This window comes from Thunnus maccoyii, chromosome 2 (genome assembly GCF_910596095.1).
Source record: "Thunnus maccoyii chromosome 2, fThuMac1.1, whole genome shotgun sequence".
NCBI lineage: Eukaryota > Metazoa > Chordata > Actinopteri > Scombriformes > Scombridae > Thunnus > Thunnus maccoyii.
In genome coordinates, this window is record NC_056534.1 from 14451378 (window position 1) to 14478273 (window position 26896).

The 26896-nt window shown below is 38.9% G+C and overlaps 1 protein-coding gene across 2 annotated transcripts in view; it reads left to right on the forward strand.

The window, feature by feature from the left end:
* Window positions 1–2977: 2977 nt before the first annotated feature.
* The window catches only part of gab1 (GRB2-associated binding protein 1), a 61341-nt gene continuing 37422 nt past the window's right edge, over window positions 2978–26896 (forward strand). For both annotated transcript variants that reach the window (XM_042428931.1, XM_042428947.1), the window contains exons 1-2: window positions 2978–3477; window positions 3574–3724. In XM_042428931.1, coding sequence (XP_042284865.1) covers window positions 3653–3724 — 72 coding nt within the window. In that variant the 5' untranslated portion in view covers window positions 2978–3477; window positions 3574–3652. The remainder of the gene's footprint in view (window positions 3478–3573; window positions 3725–26896) is intronic.

Below are 26896 nucleotides of genomic sequence, written 5' to 3' on the forward strand. Positions count from 1 at the left end.
AACCAAAGATTTATGCACCTTTAAAGTAAAGCAACATGAGACATGGGATGATGGCACTGCTTCTTTAAGACAAATACACACAATCTCCTAAACATACTAATTGCATGAAATCTGATGCATCAATAAAATGGCACAAGGTATTTGATGTTGTAACACTTAGACTGTAGAACTAAATATACAGTGCCATAGAAAGGAATCCATTAACTGGAATTGGTGTATTGTGTCTTCAGCCTTTAATTGCTCTCTATTTCTTCATCAATATGGAGGCTGTTGAAAGAGGTAATGTGCCTGTACAATGGCAAAGTCATTAATCATAGACTAACAGGGAACATCCTTTGGGGGAAGTGTTTACCATTACAATGGCATTCCAATAAGATTCCTCAGATACCAGTCTAAATCCACGGGAAACACGTCTTTGCTGGTTGATTAGACCAGTTACAGATGTTCTGCTGAGTCCGGTATATTGATCGGATATAGTAAACCAGATCAATATTGGCCTTACAATTAATCAGTGTGGTAGTGTTGTTGTATAGTAGCATATAAAATACTGATAAATCACGTTTTTGGTAGCATATTAGAATACAGATCAAACGAAACAATAATCATCTGGTAACTATTTTGGTTACCAGGTGATTATTGATCTCACAAATATATTTTAAGTAAGTAATTTTGTGGTCATGTGAATACTTGAAATAATAAGTATACTATTTTTGACAGTGTAAACTACAATAGGCCATGTGAAACTCTCGATAAATAATTAAAAATGTATAGTATTACCAGAGAAAGTATAAACATAGTAAATAATAGTAAATACATAGTACAAATACATATATGAAGGGTCACTGAGTACACTGTCCTTACATTAACAGTATATGATTTTTATGGCTCGTTTTCTTATGGGAATACACACGCATTATGGATAGTGTAGTTTACACGTGCAATGATTTGTTGGGACCTTTCGGTTTGCACAGAGGTGGGTCATCTCTTTGTCTTTTTTTTAACTGTCTTAGGCCACTTCTTTGTATTCACACAGAGGTGCATACAGCCTTATTTCATCATATTTCACCTACCAAACTGTGTTACAGTCTTTTGTTGTCTTTTGGGACGGAACATGAACGTTTTTTTTGGAACTACATGTCCCATGGTTGAAGCGCTACAGTTTTCCCTGCACGCCGCCGCCTCCCCATTTCGTCCTCCAAATAGTAGTAAAGCACGCAGAATTACAACAATACAACTTCCGGTGGTAACTTTCAAAACAAATGTCCCGATGAAGTGGGGGGTGGGGGGGTAGGGGGAGGTTGGGGGGTGTGAGAAGAATATTGACATGACTTTGAATGAACAATCTGTGACCTTCTAATGAAAAATACACCCGCTCTTTATAAAAAGGTCACTTTTACTAAATGGCGTAATTGACCGTAACTCTCCGTGAAAGATTGAGCACATGAGTAGTTAGGGCTGCCAAACTGGGGCGTCTGGTCCATTAAGGATGCCGAGGGGCCGCCCCTCCTGCAATTCCAATTGTGAAATACATATTTTAATGAAAAATGTTTTTTTTATTGTTGTGTTTTGAGTGTGTGTGTGTGTGTGTGTGTGTGTGTATAAACTTAATTTGTTACACTTACATAAATCATACATAATGACAGAGACATGCAATGACTAATGAAAAAGCGCTGCCTACAATCTTTGTTTGTGTGCCAAAAGGCGTACTTTCCTCTGCCTGACGGCGGTATGTGCGATATGTTCGGCTTTTTCCTTGTAACTGGATCTGGGATGGAAAATTTTACACCCAAGAAATGTTGCCAGATTGGGTGATTTTCTGCCCCAATTGCTGCCTCCTTATTAGATAACATTTACCCCCTGAAGGCAGACAAAACATACACGGATCGTTGTAGTACTGTGGTGATAATTGTAAAGTGAAAGCAAGTGAGATATTTTTTTAAACTTTTAGAGACTGCTAGCCTAGCCGCTAGCCACCAGCAGCTGGCTCGACATGGTAAACCCTCGCAGTCTTGCAGACCTACATGACAGACCCACTTTACTACAAGACACACACTGCATCTCACTGCTCATGCCTAAACCTAACCAAGTGGGTGTCTCATGTAGTAAAGTGGGTGTGTTATGTAGATACTGTGAGTCTGCAGATAGGCGTATTGGGCTGGCTCTCCGCTACAATGCATGACACACCAAATTTTTATTCCCAGGATGGTGAAGTCATTAACCGCCGTACTCTGCCTCTGATTGGCTAGTACTCAGTGCCTTTGCTGGTTGGGTTGGTTAGGTTCAGGCATGAGGAGTGAGATTGGTTGGGGTCAGGGTAAAAATATCAGGGTAAGCCAATCAGAGGCAGAGTAGGGTTGGTCATGACTTCACCATTTTGGGAAAAACAATAAGGCTGTAGCCCCACCTAGAGGAAAAGTCACACCATGCCACTGCTGCCAAATATTATTAATAATATTATTATATATTATAAATGTAATTTAACTGAAAATGTCACTTTTAGCTGCTAGCACTATATAACGGGCGCAGTGTGTAGAATTTAGTGGCATCTAGCAGAACAGACTTGGCAGAAATGTAATACAATTTTCATGAGTATGTTTAAATTAGTGTATAATCACCTGAAACTAAGAATCATTGTGTTTTTGTTACCTTAGAATGAGCCCAGGGAGCGGGTCCTATTCCATGGAGGCGGCCATGTTGCACCACCATGTTTCTGCAGTAGCCAAGAATGGACAAACCAAACACTGGCTCTAGAGAGGGCCTTTTGTGTTTTTCGTGGCCACTGTAGGTTCTCCTACTTGCTTGTAAGGGGCGGGGGAGGAGTATTCAGTTGGTTGCAATCTGCAACCTTCCCCGCTAGATGCCACTAAATCCTACATACTGGTCCTTTAAGTTACCCGACAGCCGTTGAAACGATGGTCGTGACAGTTGATCTATTTTGAAAGCAGAACGTCCAGATTTCCGGTCGTTGTGTTGTTGTGACCGTTGAGCTTGACACCGCCATGTTTCAGAGGAGGGTGAGTTTAGGGAAAGACGGAGCCACCCTGTCAATCACAATTAAGGAACCATGGGAGTAAACTGGTAGGGAAGCTCGGTGGAACCACTGTGTTTACGGTGAAGATTGTTTTAATTTGCGCACAGACGAAAACTATGCACCGGTACACTGTGGGACATTTACATCTGATCTCGCCAACTGGGAATTGCTCCACTTTGACGGGAATTAGCATGAAGCGTTACATATAACAACAAAAACTTAGCGACTTTCAGTTGCCTGCGCCTGTTTTTTGCCCTCACAGCGTTCCAGTTTGAAGAAAATACACAAGTCGGCGTTGATATTTGTACAAAAGGCGGCGCCGCGGAGGTTTATATTCACTCCAAGCTCAGGATATACCCGTTTATTTGTCTACAACTCGTGGAAAATCTGGTCTGGGCATTTCAGAGAACTGCCTTGTCGGTGAGGCGACTTTCGAAGGAGTGACGGTATTTATCGTTCTCAGAAACACAAAAATACCACGCTTCAACTTTTTTTAAAACTTCACCGTTTGAGCTTTGTGTCAATGTGGTTTTTTTTTCCAGGTACAAGGAGACACTCCCAAAAACGAAGCCAAACACCAATCTCCGCTCAAACTCCAGGGAGAGCAAGAAAGGAGCAGATATGAGTGGGGGAGATGTGGTGTGCTCGGGCTGGCTTAGAAAGTCTCCTCCAGAGAAAAAGTTGAGACGTTACGTAAGTGCACTTTATATCATATTTGTTACACTGTTATAAAGTAATCTGTTACACAAAATAATACCGTATTCTCCCTGGACGTTTTTATTTGCACGGTTGGGCGCAGTGACAGACATGTGTAGGCCTCATCTTGTGTGCATTTCAGCAAATCAGTTATGCCATTTTTTTTTCCTGAACCTGAAACGGTGTATGACTTCCCAGAGCTCAGTCTGCCTTTTACAGTAAGAGAACATAACCATGAATCAGAAGGGTAGGATGGTTGTTGTTTTGCTCAAGGGCCCAGTTGGGCACATGGCTGTTGTTTTGAGACTTTTGATACAGTCTTAATTGCTGCTGTTGTATGCCACCACACAGCAATCAAGCATCACAGCTTTTACCCCTGAGGATTTGATTGTCTTGGGCTAATAACACAATATATTGATTACCTTGGTAGGTAATGCTTGTGCAGTGACAGTTAGAGCTCCCTTTGTCAAGGGTTAAATGATTTACCAAACAACTGTGTAATACCTCAAAGGATGACCCCTTTCCTGCAAATTTCATACTGTCATACAGAGTTGTTAGATGTGCTTAATGAAGTTTGTCACGGCTACTACAACTACTAATGTTTATTGACATTTTCACTATCATGCCTCTCACACACTTCATACAACGTGACATGCTTTCGAAGTGATGCTTCATTACTGAGGACAATCCAGTTCTCTTTCTCAGCCATGTATTTTTCCACCCTGCTAGTGAAATTGTCGCTGTTTTGTGTGCGATTCTTTCAGCTTATTTGTTGAGCACTTGGGGGAGAGAAGAAAAAAAAAGTCACAGTTGACGACAACGCTGGTGTAAAAGCAAATAACTTCAGTAGCATATCTTAGCTGTCAAGTCGACACGCTTTCCTTGTGGATCAGTGGATATCTCTGTTATTGACGTTTGAATTACATGGCTCGCAACTTGAGAGGAGGGATGTTTTTGCAGAAACCACAGGTCAAGTGAGATGTTTTTTTTGAAAGCAATTAAACTAAAATTAAACCACAAAGGCAGGATATTTATTTAAAGGACTTTCTCACATTGACAACAGCAGGGTGTCAGATTTAGTCAAGAGGAATTCAAAATCTCAGTTCACTGCCTAATTGTGAACACCTTCCCACCTTTAAGTAATATCACGATGTTGTTGACTAAATACGTCTGTCGATATTGCAACAATATTGTAGGGATGACTATTGGTGTTTTCACAAAATACTTACACAGAGATTTTTGATAAATAATCATCAGTAATGTGGATATAATGACTAAGTGGGTAAAGGTACACAACAGCTAAAACAGTCTGGTAAGTTCAGAAAATTACATCACTTTACTGTAATGCAGCCTTTAAAACTAGGAAAAGACAACACTTATGTCATATCATGATATTACGATATCCAATATCAAAGACGATATCTAGTCTCATATCATGATATTGACATAATATTGATATATTGCCCAGCCATAGTGTTTATCACTCACAGCTTCATAACACTTACTAGTAATGACACCTCATTTAACATTTATGAGAAGAATTAACTAAATGTTGTATCAAAGGTAACTGTACTGTGAAGTCGCCCAGATGTACAGTATGTCAACAAGTGGGAGTGGTGCTGGTAACTGTGCTGGAGTGTTTCCCACTCCTGCCTCACTTGAGATAATGTCAAAACTAGTGGTAGCGTTAATGACCCAAAATTGCTCTTTCTCAATAGAGTAAACAGCAGGCTGGCAAAGGACTTAATGGTTCTCACTGAGATGTGGCAACAAGCAGCTCCAGTTTTATAACTGTTTTCTGGACACAGGAGCATAGAATATCCAAAAGGCCATCTCACAGTAGGTTATGAGTGCACTGGGAAAGTCCTGTGATACTGGTTTTATGAGGACGAATTCGAGCGGTTTACAGCTGATCGGCAAATTACATTTTGGTATTTATAATTTATACCATTAACCACGGTCACTTGTTCTTGTAGCTTTTTATCGTTGAGAATTATTGTTTTGTGAATTAATGACCATCTATCACATGTCTGTAAGTTAAACAAAGGAAACATTGGCAACCACTTCCTACTTTTGGTGATTTGATTTAGCAACCCGTACCACCACCACCACCACCACTACCCTTCTTCTATTTCTCACCAGATTTACCAGGTTTATCATAACAGGTACTGAAATACATGCAAAGTAAGATTAGGTCTTACCAAATCTGGTACAGACATTACAAAAAGAAAAGAGAAAAGGTTTTTCTGTAGGCTTGCATTTTTCTTTTACTGCTGCTCAGCTGTTGAATAGGGAGAAATCCAGCTTTTCCCACTAACAGTAGCTTTAATTGTCCTGAATACAATGGAGCCACAAGATTTTGTGATCTGCATAAGTCACCCAAATTACTTTCCTCAACTAATAATTATAGCTTTCTCTATCACTATTGTTCTTTATAATTCCATTTAAAACATCTGCTTGATATTACATATATGATGATTATGTATTTTCTTTTACTCCAAATATCGTGTCAAGCAAAAGTAAAATCACATATTGAAATTATAAAATATACAACAATAATATTGAAAAACAGAAAAGTAGGTGGTTAGGACAGGGTTCCCCTCCCCGTGAAATGTCATAGTGTTTGGTCACATGAGGATGTGTAATCTGTTGAAGTGCTGACTGTCCTTTTTTTGGCGGATGACAAATTGTTCAAAAGTTACTTATTTTGCAACTCAACACCAGCTGTTGTTGATGCCCAAAGTAGTTGTAGAAAAAGTAGAAGGTGGCTCTTTTTTTAAAATAGAAACCACACAGCTGGTAATGAAGCATTCTGGTTTTAAGCTGAGGAGGATTAGTAGGATAACGTTAAGGCTGAATCTAAGAATTGTTTTGGTATTTGAATAATATGGTGATTTATTTCATTTGATAAATCTGTTTTCATTGTTGCATTAAAAAGGACCATTGTCAAGACGTCTTCTAAGGAGAAACTCATCCATCCATTTTTCTTATTAAGATTAAATAAAGAAAATATTAAAATAATGGATTTAATTCAATAATTTAACAAACATCTGCAAATAACACAGATTGTTACTGTGCATGTCAGGGTGAGCAAGCACTTGTGGTAAATCAACCTTTTTTTAACTTTACTTCCTTGGATGACAGCATTTAGTGAATCAGATTCGTCAGCTTACTTGTTAGCTTACACTGCTAATGGCCTATAGCCCTTTGTACAGTGGTATATGCTAAAATGTTAGCATTAAGACAATGTATTGTTTGAAACTTTTGAGACCAGTACCATATTTCTTAATAATTGAAGCACTTGCACGGAGTTGTGTGTAGTTATAAAGTTTGGTTAAAATACGCGTTGTGTTTGGTGTAGATCTCATGATACAGTTCTGAATATCAGCCGTAGTTCTGTGGTTCTTTCTTCATGCTACTGTCACATAGGCTAAATCAGTGGTATTCAGTAATGTGTCTTGGGACCAAGAGCACCATTATTGTTTTTTTTAATCAGACTAGCCAAATAATTACACTCACCTGTGTCACATATTTACAGTGGAACAGAACTTCAGGATTCTCATGAGAAAATGTATACAACCCTTCAGATTTTGTCTTTTTTCATGGAGTTCTGCTGGACAGGAACACCATTTTTGTTCCTCTTCCACCACTTGACTGGATTTCAAGGCGCTTTCACACCTACCTTGTTTAGTCTGGATTTTTGGACTTTTCAGTTTGATCTGAACCAAAATTACAGGTGTGAAGCCTCCCCCGATCCAGACCAAACACCTGAATCCTGCTTCAATGAAAAGAGGTGGTCTTGGTTCAGATCAAACTGAACCATAGTTTGGTTCATTTCTAGTGTGAAAACATTTTTTGGATGGTTCAGAATTTCAGACCAATTACAGGAAGTTCTGGCAGGCTATCATAAGAAGCGGAAAAAGCTGTGGTAGCACATGGGGAGAGGAGGAAGCATTTCACTGAAATATGGTGTGACGATATTATAAAAAGTCAACTAGATAAAACTCATAAAAATGCCGACACTTTCCAAGTATTTTCGGAGAGGATGAGAGAGAGAGGATATGAGAGGACATAAGAGCAGCATTAATGCCATAATAATTTTATTATAGGAGCAACAAAATTAGTTTGTTTATTCAGTTTTCTCCATTAATTCAAACAGTAATAGAAGGCTACCTGCCGAATTGACAACATACCAATGTCAGACAGGTGCCCGTCTACAAACCAATCAATGTCAAGTATAGGGAGACACAGCCCATGTAGGTGATGATGGCAGGACATAGGTATGTCATGTAAAGTTCTTTAGTGCGGTTGCATAATTGCAGTGTGAAACCAAAACTAACCGCATCAAATGTATACAGTGTAACGAAAACATGAAATTGGTTGGGACTTTCAGGTGTGAAAAGGCCCGTAGATATGTTGCAAGTTAAATCTAAAATAATGTCACCATCACATATAGATATCATAATACTGTGATAATTATTGTAATATTTTGTCCGCAACTGTCCCATTTGCCTGTGAAAAAGAATATTAATATGAAAAACAGATATTTTACCAACACACCAAAAAAATCCTCATCCAGTGTCATTTATTTTAAATAATGTCAGGATTGATGATTGATATTAACAACAATATTGATTTATTGTACACTCAGAAAAATGTTACTTTGTATGGAAGCCTATAGGGGACTATATTAAAATGATACTGTTAACTTGAAAATGTAATTCCACAATAGCGTTATAATTTTCCACGTATGTTTGTGTTATTTGAGTAAAAATGAAAATGAAAATGCAATAATCCAATTTGCATTTGCATTTTAACATTCTTGTATGGGCGTTCTATGACCATATTAAAATGAAAATGGAAAAGCTGTTTGACATTTAATTTTCAAAGTTGAACCCGGCTGTACAGTGGACAATATTCAAATGTTAATTCAAATTAGAAAATTAAAATGCAATATAAACAATGCAACCTGATTTTCCATTTATGCAAGAATATTTATGTCACAATTAAAATTAAAATGCAATTATCTAACAATTTGAAAACAAAAATGAAGAGGGCATTTGACAGACAGTGGCTGCGGACCCCATGCTGCTGTGGTCCTGCTTTACACCCACACCTGCTATTATTAGTAATATTATTATTAGTCATATTTCTATTATTATTATTCTTGTTATTGTTATTATTGTTGTTGTTGTTGTGCTTCTCTGTGTCTCTCTCTTCCCTCTCCATCTCCCTCTTTTCTCTCAAGCCAACAGTTCAAGGCAGATGGCTGCCCACCTAGAGCCCAGTTCTGCTCGAGGTTTCTTCCCGTTAAAGGGGAGTTTTTCCTTGTCGCTGTCATTAAATGCTAGCTCATGGCCTCAAGGCTCAGACCTGCTCCATATGAAAAGTGCCCTGAGATAACTTCTGATGTAATTTGGTGCTATATAAATAAGATTGACTGGACTTCACTACAGTGGACAATATTCAAATGCAATAAGCGTAACGGCGCCCACAGTCTATTGCATTTACATTTACATGTCACCAACACTCTTCTGGTGTAATGGGAAATCAGATTACATTGTTTATATTGCATTTTAATTTTCAAATTTGAATTAATATTTGAATATTGTCAACTGTACAGCAGGGTATAACTTTGAAAATTAAAGGTGCAGTGTGTAGGATTACGTAAATTATGAGCGCCACTGCTAAAATTTCAGACAATCATTAATGTAAACGAACTACTCATGATTTTCACTACTGTGCGAGCACAATAACACCCTACGTTTTTGTGGATTTTCTCTAGTCATCCTCCCTCTCTTCGTTCTTCAAAGGACATTTACGTGAAAGGTACAAGAGTAGCGTAGCTCCGTTAAGGAATAAAGCAGTGCGTGTGTGTGGGTATGTGTGTGTAAATGTGCGTGTGTAGTTGCGCAGAGTAGTGTGCAGAGGGCGAGCGGCAGAAACATGACGTAAACGCGAGTGGAGCAGAGGAAAAGTTTAGCAGTAAGTCGTCAATCTGGCAGTAAATGTACAGTACAGACTGTTTGTCAGTTAATAAATGCTGCAGCTCCTCAAGACAAAGAAAATACTCACCTATTGAAGGGGGTTAACCCCGAAGTTAGCAACAACGCGTTAGCTTAACTTGACCAGGCTCACTTAAGGTGGACTGACTTTTAAGGTGGACCAGCAATTCTCATTTTAGTGTCAATCTCAGCCGCTGTTTAACAGAGAATGGAGAAATGTCTAGCCGATGAGTCTCTGTCTTGAGTTTTTCGAATGCCCCCCCCCCCCCCCCCCCCCCCCCCCCGGCCGCTCCAACGCAGTCCACCTAGGGGAAATACTGACATACTTATGAATATTATATTCCATTTCTGCCAAGTCCATTCTGCTAGATGCAACTAACACTGCACCTTTTAAATGTCAAACAGCTTTTCCATTTTCATTTTAATATGGTCATAGAACACCCGTACGAGTATGTGAAAATGAAAATGCAAATCGGTTTACTGCATTTTTATTTTCATTTTTACTTAAGTAACACATACATATGTGGATAATTATAATGCTATTGTGGAATTACATTTTCATTTTCAAGTTTACATTATCAATTTAATATAGTCCTCTATAGGCTTCCACAGTTTTGTGGTCACCTATATTAATGTCATGTCCTTTTCTGGAAAATGATAGTTTTGCTGACAGAGATTGAGCAGTTAGACTAAATAAGCAATAAATCGTTTATGCACTTGTTCCAACTAAACTTTTTTTTTTTTTTTTTTTTTTATCAAAGATGAACTTATAAAAGAATTGATTAAGGATCAGATTGATAGTCATAATCAATGATGGAATCAGAATTGATAACATCATTTGAATGGCCATCCTTAAATTTTAGTGTCTGTTTTTGGTTACCCTCTCCCAAACTCTAATATCCATCAATTTGTGTTTTTTCCCCGTAATCAGACTACAGTAGTAGTAGTAGTCGTAGTAGTTGAACTGTTTCCAACCTGATTGAATTTCTAACCTGATGGAACTCGAGCTTCTACGTATATTGGCCAGCAGTTTTATATCTTATTTAAACAGATGACACAACACATTCACGTCACAGTTTGAATCACCTTTTGTCGTGTCTAATCAGTATTTAGTGATATAGAGTTGAATAGATGTTGTGATTGGTTGTCTCACAAAACATACAAGCAGTAATGTTATTTAATTAATATAATTCATCTTGGAAAAAGTAGTTAAAAGGACGTCTCGTTGCAAAGGAATTGAGTTACACCAGGCTAAATTCAAACATGGCATTATGGCATAGATGTAACTTTATATTACTTAATTATGTTATGTTTTAGTTTAGCTGTTAGAGTAGAAGATGCTTTCATCTGCTTTTTGCACAGGATTAGCTGTGGATTATTGTTTTCTATTGACTTGTGATCTTCTCAGATAATCAAGTAAAATGATGTCATGAGAAAACCAAACATTTCTTTCTCAAGATCACAGCTATAGCTTTGAAACAAGGTGTGGCACTCTATAGAACATCTGGTGGCAAGTTGAATCAATGACAGAATAAAAACGTAAACAAATAGAATAGACTTGAACACAGTACAATAGCCTGAACATGCCAACACCTTTAGCTCTCTATTGTAAGCCCCATCTCCAGACTAAGCAGGAGTAGACTAGAAGCTAGGGCCCCTGCTTACCAGATTAACCAGAGAGGGTAAACTTTGCCCCCTAGCCTCTGCTGCTGATTGGCGGAGCTCAAAGGTGAAAGCAGTTCAGCAGACCTGCTGTCTGTGCAGCCCTGACAATTAGGGGTGTGCCATATCACACTGTTCATGACAATACCAGTATGACTCTCAATGTGTCATATCACAACATTTACCATATTGTGTGACCTGACGTTGTGACTACGTCCAACAGCAACACCAGCAGCGCTGCCAGTTAAAACAGCAGGCTGAAGTTAGTTTGACAATCACCAGCTGTACATGTTTTACTTAATACTGTCTGGAGTTGAAGTTTTTTTAATTTTCTGTATAGATCAGCTGACTGTGTTTAGGGATTGGGTTTGATAGCATATTATCGAATTAAAATCCAGTATCGAATCAACTAATGGAATACAAATCCCCGATTGAATCTTATTAGGTTTACCTTTCAACATTTACCAATAACTAAATAACTTAAATAAGTTTAAGTGAGAGATTCTTCAGTTGATGTGAGGTGATCGGCTAGATCACATTAACTAGAAAACAGCCAGACTTTTTATTTCAGCTGTTACAGAATTTACCTTAATTAGCTATCTAATATGCTGTCATTTTAACCAGTGAATGCAATGGTCAGCTAAAAATGAGAATCCTATATGTATTCCATTGCTCATTGCTAATGCAAAAGAGTGAGAAAAGACGAAAGGTTTGATTAGAGGTATGTTGGTGTGGAACAGGCTACCAGAACTCATCCTTACTACAGTCAGTGCAGTAGGTCCACTTGCATCAGTGACTCTGACCAGATACTTATTTTAATCCGAGCAAAGAGCCACAACTCTGCCTCTGTCTGGTCCTCCAAAACAACCCGTGAATCCACATCTATCACACAGACTAAATACAGAGACTGGTTGTGTATATCTGACCAGTGACCACACCAGTTAAAACTATATTATTACAGTTATGTTGTAATCATATTATACTAATATTGTAGACTGTATTATAAAATATGAAAAGTGAACTTTATAGCTGTCTTGTGACAGCAGCCAATGTAAATTACCATCATGCATGAAGACATTAAATACTTTTTATCTCATCATCTGATTCTAATTTGCAATGCAATTAATTAATTTTTACACATTAGAAAGTGTGTGCATTTTAGTGCTTACACAAGCAGTGGCAAAATTAAATTACTGTAATTTAAAAAAAAAAAAAAAAAGTCTAACTTTCAATGCAAACAGCCATAACAGAGGGTCATTGTTTTAGTTTAATGACAGTTTACTTTCTGCCATATGCGAGTGATGTATTGAAGTGGGTAGTTTTTATTTTGCCTCTTAAACAACTCAATCAGCATTTAATATACAGCATATATGCAGTATATACATACAACCTTCATTGTGGATTAATTCATTGTGAATTTTCTGAGTAAGAGCACTTCCCGGCTATTAATGTCTCATTTAGAGGCAGCGTGAAACTATCTAACCACAATTGCTTTTGTAGGACTTTTCCCAGCCATAGTTTGTCATAACTGTATCCTCAGTGGTTTTCCATTTCATCGACACTGCATTTTCCATCTGGTTTGCCTTTTCCTCTTTCATTTGTCTTACCTTTCAATCGGTGAATTTCTGTCAAGGTCCACTTGTAAAAGCCTTCTCAAAGCCTGAAGACTGGTATCTTCACGACATCTGCAGTGTGTTATCACAGGGACTTGAGGAAATCTAGGGATGAGATTGCAAGGTCATTTTCAGCATCTGTGTGACAGTGTGCATGTGACAATATATATATTTCCATAATTTATGATACGTTAGGGGTGGCCAACCAACCTAATTTTGTCAATGTATGTTTTCAAGAGCTGTCCCCTAAATACTACACCACCCAGTCATCATTGAGTCACATGCTTCCAGTTCATCTTGCGTTTATTCTCCATCTTCATTTAGTGCAAGGAATAGGACTAACATTTATGTTTGATTAGTTTAGTATATTAAAACCTGATCTTTTGGTAGATCATATGCAGACTTAATGTTTTCAAGAAGCCCTACATTTAGATTTAAAAATTTGAATTTTTATTGTCAGCTATAGAGCTAAGTTTGTAAAATTATTGTGATGTTCATTTTTGATCATATTGCCCTACCTAATTTGGCTCATTTTCTCTGCTCTTAGCCATTATAATCCCTGCAGTACACTGGCATGTACCCACTGGAAACAGATTAGGATTTGTCCAGGCCTTAATAGGGCTTCAGTGCAGGAGCATAAGGCTGCAGAGTAGGCCGGAAGAAGGAAAATATTGAACCCTGAAGGTCCACCTCTGATGGCTGGAAAGGGAGACTGAAGACATGCTCCACGCTGGTCCCGAATCCTCTCAGCTGGGAGAAAATACATTTACAGTAGACACCACAGTAACCATAAGTCATTTTTCTCTGCCTGTGGCCGACTGGAAACAATTGTCACTTGCAAACTGTTGAAGAGAAATATGTACGCAATAAATGTGGCAGCGCAGTCAAACGAAAACAAAGGCATAGCTCTTTGATTAAGTAGAGGATTCATTAAATCTGCTTAGCAAGTGGAACAAAGAACAAGCACTCACTTTCTGTAAAACCCCCTCCCCACATTCTTGAAGAAACAAACAAACAAGCAGCCCAAACGGGATGCAACAGAGGGGTACTTGTGCAGCATTAGCCTCTTAGGCTAACAAAGAAAAATTACTGGACCATGTCCTGACCGCCATAACGACGCAGCACTCCATTTGAAGCGAGCAGGCTACCGTTGTGTGATCCACCACAGCTTCAAATGGATTGCATGGGCCATTAATTATTTAATGTCCATTACAAACAAATAATCATTAAATATTAATATCTGTGCTACTACAATAGTTATCCTTACCGGTCCACTTTTGTCCCAGACACAGAATCTCGTCATTGTGTTATACATAGGCGTATCAGTTTCATCCTAACCAAGTTGGGCTGTAAGGACTTGGACAAACATGTGGTAAAAATCAGTAGATTTCATGATATTTACAACTGATTAATTCTCAAGAAATGGTACACATTGACTTTTTTTTTAAATTCTGCAGTTCATATCCATTGTAAACCAAACTGGTGTTTTGGTCTTTGTTTCAAAACACAGTAGAAGTGAACATGATTGGGGCTGGTCTCCATTTTCTTCTGGTTATTTATAGAGCGTAGTTAGCCTGAAAACATGTCATTGCATCACAGAGAAAAACACAGCCACAAAAACAAAACAGCCAATAAGAGCAACCCCTCTGAAAATTGGCAGTGCATTGCATTTTTGTGGCACATAGTGAATATCTAACTAGTGTTTGGCAGCCACATATTAGTGATAGATGGCAGGAAATTTGTCAGACCTATCTCTTTTTCTCACCGTTTGGTCATTGTATCTGTTTATCCATCAATTTATGTGACAGTAGTTTTGAGAAAACATAAACAACACATCACTTAAACCAGCCAAAGGGGCCATCCAGTAAAAACCAGTCAGCTGGACTGATCTATTTTAGATATCTCATTGTCTTTCTGTGGTCTTAACAGTAGTATTGTGGAATCCCACAATACTAACTTTGGTGTCTTTTCCCTTCTTTGGTTGCCTGCTGTCTTTGTCGCCATGTCGTCACCAGTTCACTGTCTTGCAGTTCTTCCTATCACCAGCCTTGGTCATGTGGCTACCATGTCCCCCCCCCCAACTCACAACTAACTCCCTCCAGTGATGAAGACTGCTAATAATACTAGCTGCTACACAATGCCCTGTTGATTTTTGTGAGCACATCAACAGCTTTCTGTATATATTTTTTGATATAGCAGATCTCAGTCAGGCAATTACAAGGAGCATCAGGTAGAATATGGTAGATATGTGTATTTGTATAGTACAATACAGATAGTTTGGAAGCTTTCACTCACTTACGGTAGATCATCGCTCTATGTAAACTGGATACTTCCATGCAGATTCGTCAGCAACGGGGCTGCTTTTCAAAGCTCAATACACCATTGTTTATACAAGCATACAAGCATTTACAATTTCAAAATCTTGTGAAAACAATTGTTTAGCTGCAGGTCTTATTAGCTCCGTTTCAAGAGCTGTACTGTCGGGTAAACTTTGGTCTATGTTTAAAAACCCAAAGGTCACACTGAAACCACATTTTGAGAGTATCTTTATTTGTGAAATTTGACATAGTTTTCCAGTTGAAAGTTAATGAAGGAGGACATAATGCAGGAGGACTCATTTGGAAATTGGCCATGGGGTATAAATGTTCAACAAGCTGTGATTATATTATTTGTTGAAGGATTTATTTGCGTTCATGCTGGTACATTATAATGAAGTTACTGAAATTTTCAGAAAGTTAAAGTCTTTTAACATGGTAACAGGGATTTAAATATGTCACTGTCATGTCTTTTATTGTGACCAAGTCTGCATTGTTGTTTGCCCTATGAGTAATGCCATAAACAGATTATGCACCCCTGCCCCCACCCCCAATAATTACATTATTGTATCCTCCTTTTAATGTAATTTGTTGCCTTTGTGGAACAAGAGAGAAGAGAGTGAGATTGTTGGATTGAATAGGTAGGTCAAGGCTGACATGGAGCATTTTGTAAACAGATGTGTCCCTTTTTTTTTTTCTTTTCGCCTGGTGCAGCTGTTTACTGTCCTATGTGCCAGCCAATCTGTGGAGTGACTGAAGAAAACTGGTTCTCATGCAGACTTGGTTTTCCTGTTTGAAACTCAGGAACAGATTCTGAGTTATGTATTCTTTTGGAATATGATTCTGTTGAGTTGTAAAATTATCCTTTGTGCTATTTGTCGCTGTGCCAAGTTGAACAGTTTCAAGTGCAGCTATTATTAAATGCAGATGACAGAAAGTCCTCAACTATTTGGCAAGGCTAACTGTACACATCACCATGTTGTTTTTTTTTCTTTCTTTCAGTCGTGATGAATCAGGACCTGTTTCATGTTTACATTGATATGATATAGACTCATTTTAAATCTAGAATAATCTGTCTCATATATATGCTATACATTGTTTCTCATGTTTCAACTGTTGAGCTAATGACTCCAGGCAGTAAAAATAGTTTGTGTCATAAGGCTGCTTTCTATTTCCAGAGAGTAGTTGTAGTCTGTACTGGACATAGAACAGGGCTACTAGGAGCACACAGATGGCCAAAGATGGTCTACACTAACCAGACAAAAAGGCTGTACTGGTCTCTGTTCCCATCAGATTGGTGAGTGTGTCGGGAAAAAAGGACAAACAGAAGTTGGGCCAAATTTATGATAATGTGCATTCCATGAATTCTTGCAAAGCAGGGACAGTTTCTTCAAGGCTAATGGTGTAAGACTATAAATATGTATGCAATGAAGTGCAGGCCGGGATATACCACAGTTGCAATCAATAACTTTGTCATCATCGTTAAGGAGAGTGAAGAGAAAGCAAACGAGATGAGAAAGAGTGCTTCTCAGAGCAACACCATTAGCCAGCCTTCAGTGAGAGCAGCTCTCTGTTCTCTCCCTCTTTCTTTCCGTTCCCAGCGCTTCTTGGCAGGCACAGACAGTAGGAATGTGAGGTTGCTCTGTGCTCCTCTTTGCTGGTCTGCTGGGGTGTGAGCGCCTGGTCCTGGGCTGCTGCTGGCCGTTCAGCTCAGACTAGGATGGGCTGGATTGCACTGCACTGCACCGCACTGCAATGCACTGGCCGATTGTTGTTTCTGCAGCACCGGGAGGGAAGAGGAGCCGCTCCCTGGCGCCCCAGCAAGGCATGGCCGCCCCTTCCTGTGTGAGGCGCTGATGGCTACCAGATGGCGGGTGAAGAGAGAGGAGGAGGGGTCCTTTACTCTCTCCCTCTTATTCTCTTCTTTATCCTTTCTGCCTTTTAAGTTGTTATTTTTCTGCACATATTCTCCACCTTTCTCTTGCAATTTTTTTTTATTTACTTCACCTTTAATTATCTCTTCTTCTTCTTACTCCAGCAGCTAATTGTTCTCACAATAAAGAAAAGGCACTGAAAAGGAGAGTGACTCAGGGTGAAAAGGACAGTGATGATGAACCTGATGTTGCGGGCATCCAGGTTCCTATGAACCTTGCAGTGTGACATACCCTGATACACAAAAGATGTCACTATGACTCACTTGTGAACAATGACTCCCCAAAGAATTGTATACCTTGAAAGCCCATCCATGATGCATGCATTCTTAAAAGTCCATAAGTAAAATTTTAACATTAAGCTTAATTGTCACTGCAGCTGCACTAAACATGGCAGTCTGGCACATGTGTTGAGCAGTAGCTGGCGTGTGTTTCTGGTGCCTGGTGGGCTTCATCAAGTACTCACGAGAACTGAGCTGAGCCCGCGCCTCACCAACAGGAGGCTCTCTAAACTCATACGGAGACTACTATTACCTTTTTAGCTCAGTCTCCAGGGTATGTGCATGGTCACAACTGACTTCACACACCTGCTCAGTGAAGTTTAGCTCTCATTGCTTTGCATGAAGGTCGACCTGTTTGCACTCTTTGACTAACTCACGTGTTCAATAATACATAGAAAGACTATCATCTAAAATAAGGGAATAACTAGAAAGAGCAGTGACATGATAAACTTTCATTTGTTGAACTAAGGGTTCATTTCATTTTGTTTCCAAATGATTCAATCTCTTCTAAGAAAGGTTTCATCTTTAAAATAAGATGTTTTGTGTTAGGAAATGATGGACTGTCTCACGAAGCATGGTTACTAGGTAGTTGGGTAGCAAAGTATCATTAAGGATTAAGGAACAACTACTTCCATGTACATATTACAGATTTATGAGATTCCAGGTTTGTTCAGTGGAGTCATACAGATAACTCAGTAATCCTGCTTTATGAGAAAGGCTCCCTGTATTACTCTTGTGTTTGCAAACATCACTAATGTAAACAAACCTTTTAATAGCATCAGAAAATATTAACGTAGATTTAGATGCTGTGTAGTGTTAGTCTGTGTATTTTAAGGCCTGTCAATCTAATTCTAATTATGTCTTCTCTGTTCGTTGGGGGAGTGGGGGGGGGGGGGATCACTGATTGCATCTGCAAAGTCATTTTGGTTTAAGAATTTTAAACCAGCTGTGACACTTCACATCACGAGTCACGTCTAGACTTGATGTTATCAATGTAGCCCTACCTCAGGGCTACAAATAATGGGCTGGAAAAAATATTGGCTAATGTGATGTTTATGATCAAGTTAGCCCGACAAAGAGGAGCTATTGGTGCCAGACATCTTGTGACCCAGACCTATAAAAAACTTCCTCTTTGTAGGGGTAGTCTACTTTTGAGATGGGAAAATTTACAAATGTCAGGGATATTGAAAAGACATTTTCCATTTTGTCAAAACTACTAAAAATGAAATAGTTGATGCAAGATGCAGAGCAACAAATAATGTGCAGAAGATGGGACAGGTAATTGGACATGTGTTCTCTGTTTGCCACGTCTCCTGCCTTGTTTCAAGAGAGAACCTTTCTCAAAAAGCTTTTGTTTTGTTCCTCTGCTTAATTTGTGCCTTTCAGTGCTTGAAAATGTATGATTGGAGTGATCAGGTTTGAAGGAAGCTTATCAAGGTAGAAATATGCACGACTGTATCTGGTCACATTTAACGCCAAAGGTTCACCTGTCATTTCACAAACACACACATACACACACACACACAGATGCAGCTGGTACTCTAGTTATGTGGTGCTGTGTGATCTGACCCTAGCCGCTGTGTCTGCAGCCCCTTAATATAGCCCACTGCTGTCATGGTAGTTTTTGCCCCTCTTCCCATGCACTGTGCTGTGTGTGCACCGATACGTGTGCGTGTTTGTCCCAGCCAGAGGACAAGCTGAGTTAGACAAGGGGGTGTTGGGGTGTCAGCCTGGAGACTAGATGTGAAATATTGCTACTGACCTGTGTAATTTCCCAAGTTACTGTGAGTCAGACAGGCCCTCAATGAAATGGATGCTGCCTGTACCTAATTGGTATTAATTTGTCTTTTCATGTGGTTTTCAAAGAACTAATTTAATTTATTTGAATCAGTTTCTTTGTGTGTCTTAGATTGGGAATCCTCAGAAGAAACAAAAGTGGACAGAGAAAGATAGATGGCTCTGTGCTATCCACCAGTGGTCCTGTTGTGGCCACCGTCCCTGATTGCATTAGAGTTACTATGGTGCTGCCCGATATCTTTGGCCTGGCCTCCAGCCAGGGGACGTGGTTAAACTTGCACACATGTACACAAGCACACAGACACACACACACACACACACACACACACGCTGAGAGAGACACAGAGATGCAGTAGAGACCCCCGCTCTCAGAGAGTATTTGTTTCCAGCCTGATTGGAAGCTGAGAGGCTGGAGGACCTTCTTTCCTTGTTCACCTACTTTCTTGGCAGTTCTCTGTGCTTTCCCTGGCACTCCTCTTGTCTTTTTACGCTCATCACTACCGTGTCTTAGAAACCTGTGGATTACCTTGACAGTTTTTGTCTCTAAACCCATGGCATTTGGATAACCTGCAACTGAGTGTTTGAAATCCAAGCAGAGCCCAAGGTTGGTCATTTCTATAATGCAAATAAGTAATACTATTACTTGACATTAAATATTATTTTGGCAATACTATAAGATAACAAACTTGTGCTTTTTGGTTAGAGATGCAGGCAAACAGTAAATATCAAAGGCAAGTGAAAATGTAGAAAAATGGCAAAATTCATAATAGTAGAAAAAGTGATTTTCTGTGATTTTTTTTTTTATAGTTTATTTTCTTCTTTGTCCTTCTGTCCTGGTGCAGTTCTACCTAGAACTGCACAAAGTTGTAAAGGGAATTTCCAACATAAACATTTTATGATCAGGACGTTACAGGTGTTCAGTGTAACAGACACATTTGCAATTTAGCTGAGATCTAAGGCAGTGGATCTCAAACCTTTTTCACGTCAATGACCCATAAACTGACAAAAATTAGACCATGAACTCCCATTTGATAAAAATTTTGTTTTTAAAGATTTTTGCTTTTAGATGTTTTGTTACAGAAAGTGCATTAAACTCATGACCACAACAGTCATACATTCTGTCATTGTGTTACTTGCAGATGTAATTATAGTGAAAATAAATGATTCCCCTTTTTGCTTGGGATCCCCTCTGTCAAGGACCCCACTTTGAGAACCACTGATTTAAGGGAGAGTTTGCTTAATGAATAGTAGCTGTCTTGACATCTGTATTCTATATAGTAACTTACTAATTGGTACAGCTTGCACTAGCTGTTCCTTTGTGGTGTTGAAATAGGAAAATCTGCCCCTATATTAAATCCTCTCAGATGTCTTAAACCAGAACTTGTGTTTATTGGCCAGTTCCTAAAACTTTAGCATTATTTTTGTATAATTTTGTATTTATTTTAAGCTTAATATATGTCACAGTCTATGCTCCACTGTGCTCTTAACTGTTATGTACACATTTGGCTGGACTGCAGTGTTTGGCTGTGTGTAGGCCAATAGGAGCTGAAAGGAGAATTGTTTAAGCCCCTCTTGTCAGCGGTCAAGGAACAGCGTGATCATGTGAACCAAGTCTGCCATGCCAAAGGAATGTGTTGAATTCTAACGATGCAGCTTTGACAAGTGCATGTGACTCTGTGCGAGAGCTTAGATTGGTGAGGGCAGTGAGGAGAAGCAAAGGCAGATAGGATGAAAACAGGAGAGACAGAAGGTAATCAAAAGAAAGAATGCAAATGCATAAAAGTGCCAAGGTTATGGAAGAAGAAGGCGTGCAACATTTTAACCTCCTGCCTATCAGGAAAAACAGTATTAAAACTGAAAGACACAACAACAAGGAGATACTGTGGGAATGTGATAAACTTGAGGAGTAACATATCCTAAAGTCAGATGAGCCGGGCTTTATCTCTAGTACAGCTTTAGTTCTCATGGCTGAGAGTAGGCTGCCATCTGCACTCATAAACCGTCCTCAGAGTATGCAGATTGAATAGGCCACTGTATGAGCAAGAGTAATTAAGTACATACAGTCTGGGAAACATTTTCAGCAGTGATTCCCATTTGTTATATAAAGCGTGTAGCCATAGTAATTGTGGTGTTAATGTATTAGTTAGGGAGTAACACTGAGCTTCTGTCAGCACGTTTCTTTATCAGTGGAGCAGTTGTACATAAAGACAGATACTTGTTTCATTCTGCGAGTATAAATACTGATGTCATTTTACCAGGAAATCTGTGAGATCATTAAAAGTTATTTGGTAACTCTCATGCATCAGTACGACGGGAATTTCCTCAGAGTTTTCTTAAGACGCTGAAATGAAAGCTGAAATGCTCTCTTCTGCTTGTATTGATATGTTTACAAAATTGACAAAAACTGGACAAAAGCGTTTAAGCACAATGCACATAATTGATGCACAGCTTCCATTTCTCCATGTCCTAAGCTTAATGTTGTTTCCTACTCAGTAGGGTAATAGGTATTGATTGCTGACCTGGATTTTGCCCTTGCCACCACAAGCCAAAGTGAGTGCATTTTTACCACACTGGAGGAGCAATAACTATGAATTACAAGAATGTGAACGTGATACTTAAGTAATAGAGCAAATGTTGAGAGGCAGTGAGCTGTGCTCTGCTGATCTTGCACATACATCTACTACATTGTAATTCCCGTCATGAAGATGCCTCATTTGAACCTGATTTGTATTGTTACTCTACATCTGCAATTCTCATCATTAGCAGGGTTTATGCAGTGTTTTATTCTCCTTATAATCAGGTTTAAAAAGCCCAGTCAGAATTAGGATACCTCATGTTGAGACCTTTCTCAGAAGAGATTGAATCGTTTGGAAACAAAATGAAATGAACCCTTAGTTCAACAAATGAAAGTTTATCATGTCACTGCTCTTTCTAGTTATTCCCTTATTTTAGATGATAGTCTTTCTATGTATTATTGAACACGTGAGTTAAGTTGAACACTTGTTGCCCCAGGTTCACACAGCGCTGTATCTTCTGTCAGCCCTTTCTGAGTGTTGTGTCTTTCTCGTGGGAGCCAGTTTTGTTTGAGTGATGTGCACTAGTTTTCTAGTCTCCTAGTGTCTTTAATCATTGCGGATTGCTCGTCTTCTATCATTTGATTCTTCCCAAAGATTATATTTTGATAACACTGTTGCTTCAGCAGGAAACACAGCACCACAGCAATAATAATACTTGGCGCTCATTGTGTGTTTGGTGGATTCAGTATTTTGAGAATATACAAATCCCTTTTTTCTGGTTGCTTACTTTGGATCATGTAAACAGGACACCTTATGTGAACATTTAGCATAATGGGATGGGAACAATCAGTTGGGTTGGTATGATTTATTTAGTCAAAAAACAGCCTTATGTAATGGCAGCCTTTTTGCATATGGAGCAATGTACTGTAATTTACACAATTTTATCATTATCACCAAAAGCACATTGTGGAACTCCAGCTTGTGTAATAATATTGTTAGAGCTCTCTCTGAAAGATTGCTTGTTTTTGTGTGGTTTTACAGTTTTTCGATGTAAAAACAGAGGAATGCAGCGTGGAGGGCTTTTTGGAGGACGGGGCATGTGGTTATAGGCGCCAGGACAGTTTAAGTTAATGTAGATAGATCTTTAAAAGCAGTTAATGGATAATTGTGGTGCAAGCAGTGGGTCAAAATCTCCTTTTTGAATTCATTGCAAGGCAAGGCAAGTTTATTTGTATAGCACATTTCAACAACAAGGCAATTCAAAGTGCTTTACATAGAGCATAAAATGCATCAAAACAGAATATAAAAGCAACACAAGTAAAAAGACATGTAAAAACAATTAAAAAGTGTTAAATTTGGAAATAAAAAGAAGCTAAAAGGAAACCAGACAGATAAAACAAGAGAATAAAAGCAGACAACAGTGCATGCATTACACGGCCATAAAGCACAAATATATGAATTTGTTCATTGGACAGCATAGAATATTGGTTGAATAACACAATAGCTCATAAAAATGTTAGGTGATTAAACCTTTTGAGAGGAGTTGTGTGTGTGTGTGTGTGTGTGAGAGATGGGGAGCAAAGGTGAGTTTATTACGAATGAGTGCAAGCTGTTAGAACAAATCTACAGGCATGCAAGCACACACCCACAGAGGCCAGCCCACAGACGAAGAGAGGAAAAGTCCGTACAAACGCTGACATTATTTGGGGCAGTTTGCATCATAGTTAAGTTGGGAAAAATATTTTTGCATTGTTACCTTTTCACTGCCTGTATCGGAGGCTTAAAATATATGTGCACAGTAAATGTGAATCACTATACGGAAATCACACAAACACACATGCAGTACACAAGCTCTGAGGTATGCGTTCGCTCCACACACATTCCCTTTCAACTGAAAGTGAAGCAGTAACATCAGAATGTGACAACAGAGAGTGGAGGTGTGTACCAGTTTCAGGGGACTGGCTGAAAATGGAGGTGTGTCTTTAAGTTGGCTGAGTAACAAGCCTAGGCATGCTCAGCGCCTCAGCTAGTAGAACAGGACACCAAACATGCTTAATGCAAGCTCTGAGAATCAGCATGTTGTATTTTCTAACTTATAAAAGGAAGGTTGTTTTTTTTTTGTATTTCCTGCTTCTTGTTCATTAAAGAACTGTTTTGCTGAGTAACCAGGCACCACTGTTTTGAATGCAACACAACTGGCAACAAAGAAGTGCATATCAGAGTCCATTTCCTTATCTCTACGGTATCTTAAGCCATTTCCTAGTGGACGGACTCCAGCAAGAGAGGGGCTAATTAGATCATGTCTAAGGAAACCTCTCACTGGCTGCTAAATGTGATTTGGAATAATTTTCATTGGACTGATTGGATTAGACTGCTATTGCTCACTGCATGGAAAAGGATTGGGTTAGACGCACACACAGAGTGGACTAACACTTATTAACAAGGTTCCTATTGTCCAGGTTTTTCTTTCTTTTCTATTTTATTAGCTTTTAAGCAATCAAAATAAATTATAGAAACTACTATGCTTGAACAATTAATTGAAATTTTATTAAAATCACACTTTGGTCTGCTGTAATTTTCAAATCACAGGAGGTAAAATATTTGTTGAAGGAGAAATGTGTGTCAAAATACAGTTTTTAAATTACATATTATTATGCTGAGGAGACATCCTGGCCTGCACTTCATATTCTACAGACTTAAAAAAAAACATCTTTTTTTAGTATAGATCCCTGCAAAAATCACACCATAATCATTTTAATATGTTTTTCAATGAAAATGAGAATAATGATGTAAAAATGATCATACCTTCTAATATCGCAAATCATATCGCAATTGCAATATCAGTCAAAACAATCGCAATTTAGTGTATTTCTTCAAAATCATTTGGCCCTAGAAACTACATTTTCTGTAGCTTCATTGATATCGTATACTGTATATATGAAAAAAAATCCATATGAACATGCTCTCATTTAACAACCAAGTCAAACACTCACGCGTATACATATACACCCTCACACTCACCCACAGATGCTTTTGGGACTTGACTATGGAGAAGTCATCCATCTCACCATGCAGTGGTCCCCCTGCAGGAAGCAGTGGGACAGTCATGAGTCTGCCGCTCAACCCACAACCTGCTGTAGTGTGAAACCCTCTGCTTATCTGAGAGCTGTCACTGCAGTCTGTAATGAAGCATTAAATGTAAAAATATCTCCATGATACTAATCTATCATATTTTGATGTACCTGCGTGTACTGACTGCAGCTTATATCTGTGCATGTGCATATGAGTGGATCATAAAGGAATGCTGGGAATTCAAAGTGGGAAGGTGCATTTTTTTTGGCATGTGGGCACAGCTTAAAAAGTAGTGGCTGATATTTTTGGTTCTACCCACCTATCTTGGGCTGGCGTATTGCAGGGGTACTGTAGTGTAGAAGCGGCGTGCGATGGGGGTTGGGGTGGGCAGTTGTTGCCAGGGGAGGTGGTGTGTTATTTTCAGTCCATTGTGTCTACTTCCTGTGGGTCAGGGGTTATTGGAGCAGGGTGTTGCAGACTTTACGGAGTAAAGAGGAGGGGAGGGAAGTCAGCAGGGTAGGCAGGAAAGTGGCCAGACTCACTCGACAACAGTGGCTGGTCAGCAGCTTGCTTACCTTGCTTCTCTAGCAGCGTTTTTATCCGTGCTTAGCTTGGACTCTTCAGAACCAGGTAAAGAACCACAAATTGCATTAACATAGCCAGTAAACTTGTCATTCAGTATTTTATTATTCTTTTGATCACTCGAATACAGCTGTTATCTGCAATTTACGAATATCGTTAGCTTTGTAACTTTTAGCAAAAGGTCAGAGACAAACTATCAAAAGGTGTTTGTTCAACATCAGTGTGGAGATATTTGTTTAACATGATAGCACAGAAATAAATATGGAGGACAGGAAGGCGGTGGAAGTTTGATGACTCTTGCAGAACCTGAACGCCACTTTAATCGTGGTGTTGTTTGGGGCATCGGGTTGTCAAGAGCCTCGCTAGTTGCACTTTCATGCAGCATTGCAGCACAGTTAAATTCAGTGATTTAATATAAAAATAACAGAATGCAAAATAACTTGCTTTAAACTGAATGGTTATGAAGGAGCACATGAATGGCTGTCTGTCACAAAAACACATGCTCAAAACGATGATAAAGCAGTCTCTATGTTTATCATAGGAAGGACTCTAAATGAAACATCATGGCTTTTCTGTATGAAACTCTACAAAAACAAGTGAGAGCTTTACCCATGCAAGGAAATGGCCATCAGGAGCGCATGCTGTGACAGTGACAGCTCTTGCATGAGGGGAAACTTTCTCTGTGAGCAATATCGCATTTCAGTATGAAATCTTGAGGCAAGTGCAAATTGAAAGAGTGAGCAAAGTTCATTCCTGAAGCATAATTTCTTTGTCTTCTCTCTGAGCCTTTGTTCTGCTCTCAGGTGTCTTAAATGTTTTGATGGTTGGCAGCAGGCTGGGTTGTTGTTCCCATATATTTTATTGGTTATTGTAACATTCCTGCACCTGACAGTGTAGAGATATTATTTTTTTTTTTTAAAAAAGCATTGAAACCCTTGTACTGTCAGTTCCACAGCTTTTATACAGACATTTGAGTGCTACATAATTAGTTCCACTCAGTGTTTTAAAAAAGTACATGCATTACATTATTTTACACAGATTCCTACACTATTTTTCTCACCAATGTCTGCTATTTTCCAACAAATTATTATTGCAAGCATGATTAAAAATTCGGACTTTAAAAAAAGATGATCACTGTATACAGATGAGGCAGGGGCAAAACATTTGCTTGTCACTGTAGACTCTTGCAGTGGTACCTCTGGCTTGGTCAATTGGCAGCATTTGCAGGTGGGAAACCAGTGAGGGATCATATCATTGACAATGCACCATGCTGTTGCCTTTAACTAGAAAATAAGTAATTGTGTTAGTTATGTCCTTGCTCCTTGTGACTTTTCTATGTGCTTGTTCCTTTTGACTCTTTTAATACATGGTAATGGCAGCAAGGAAGGACGTGTT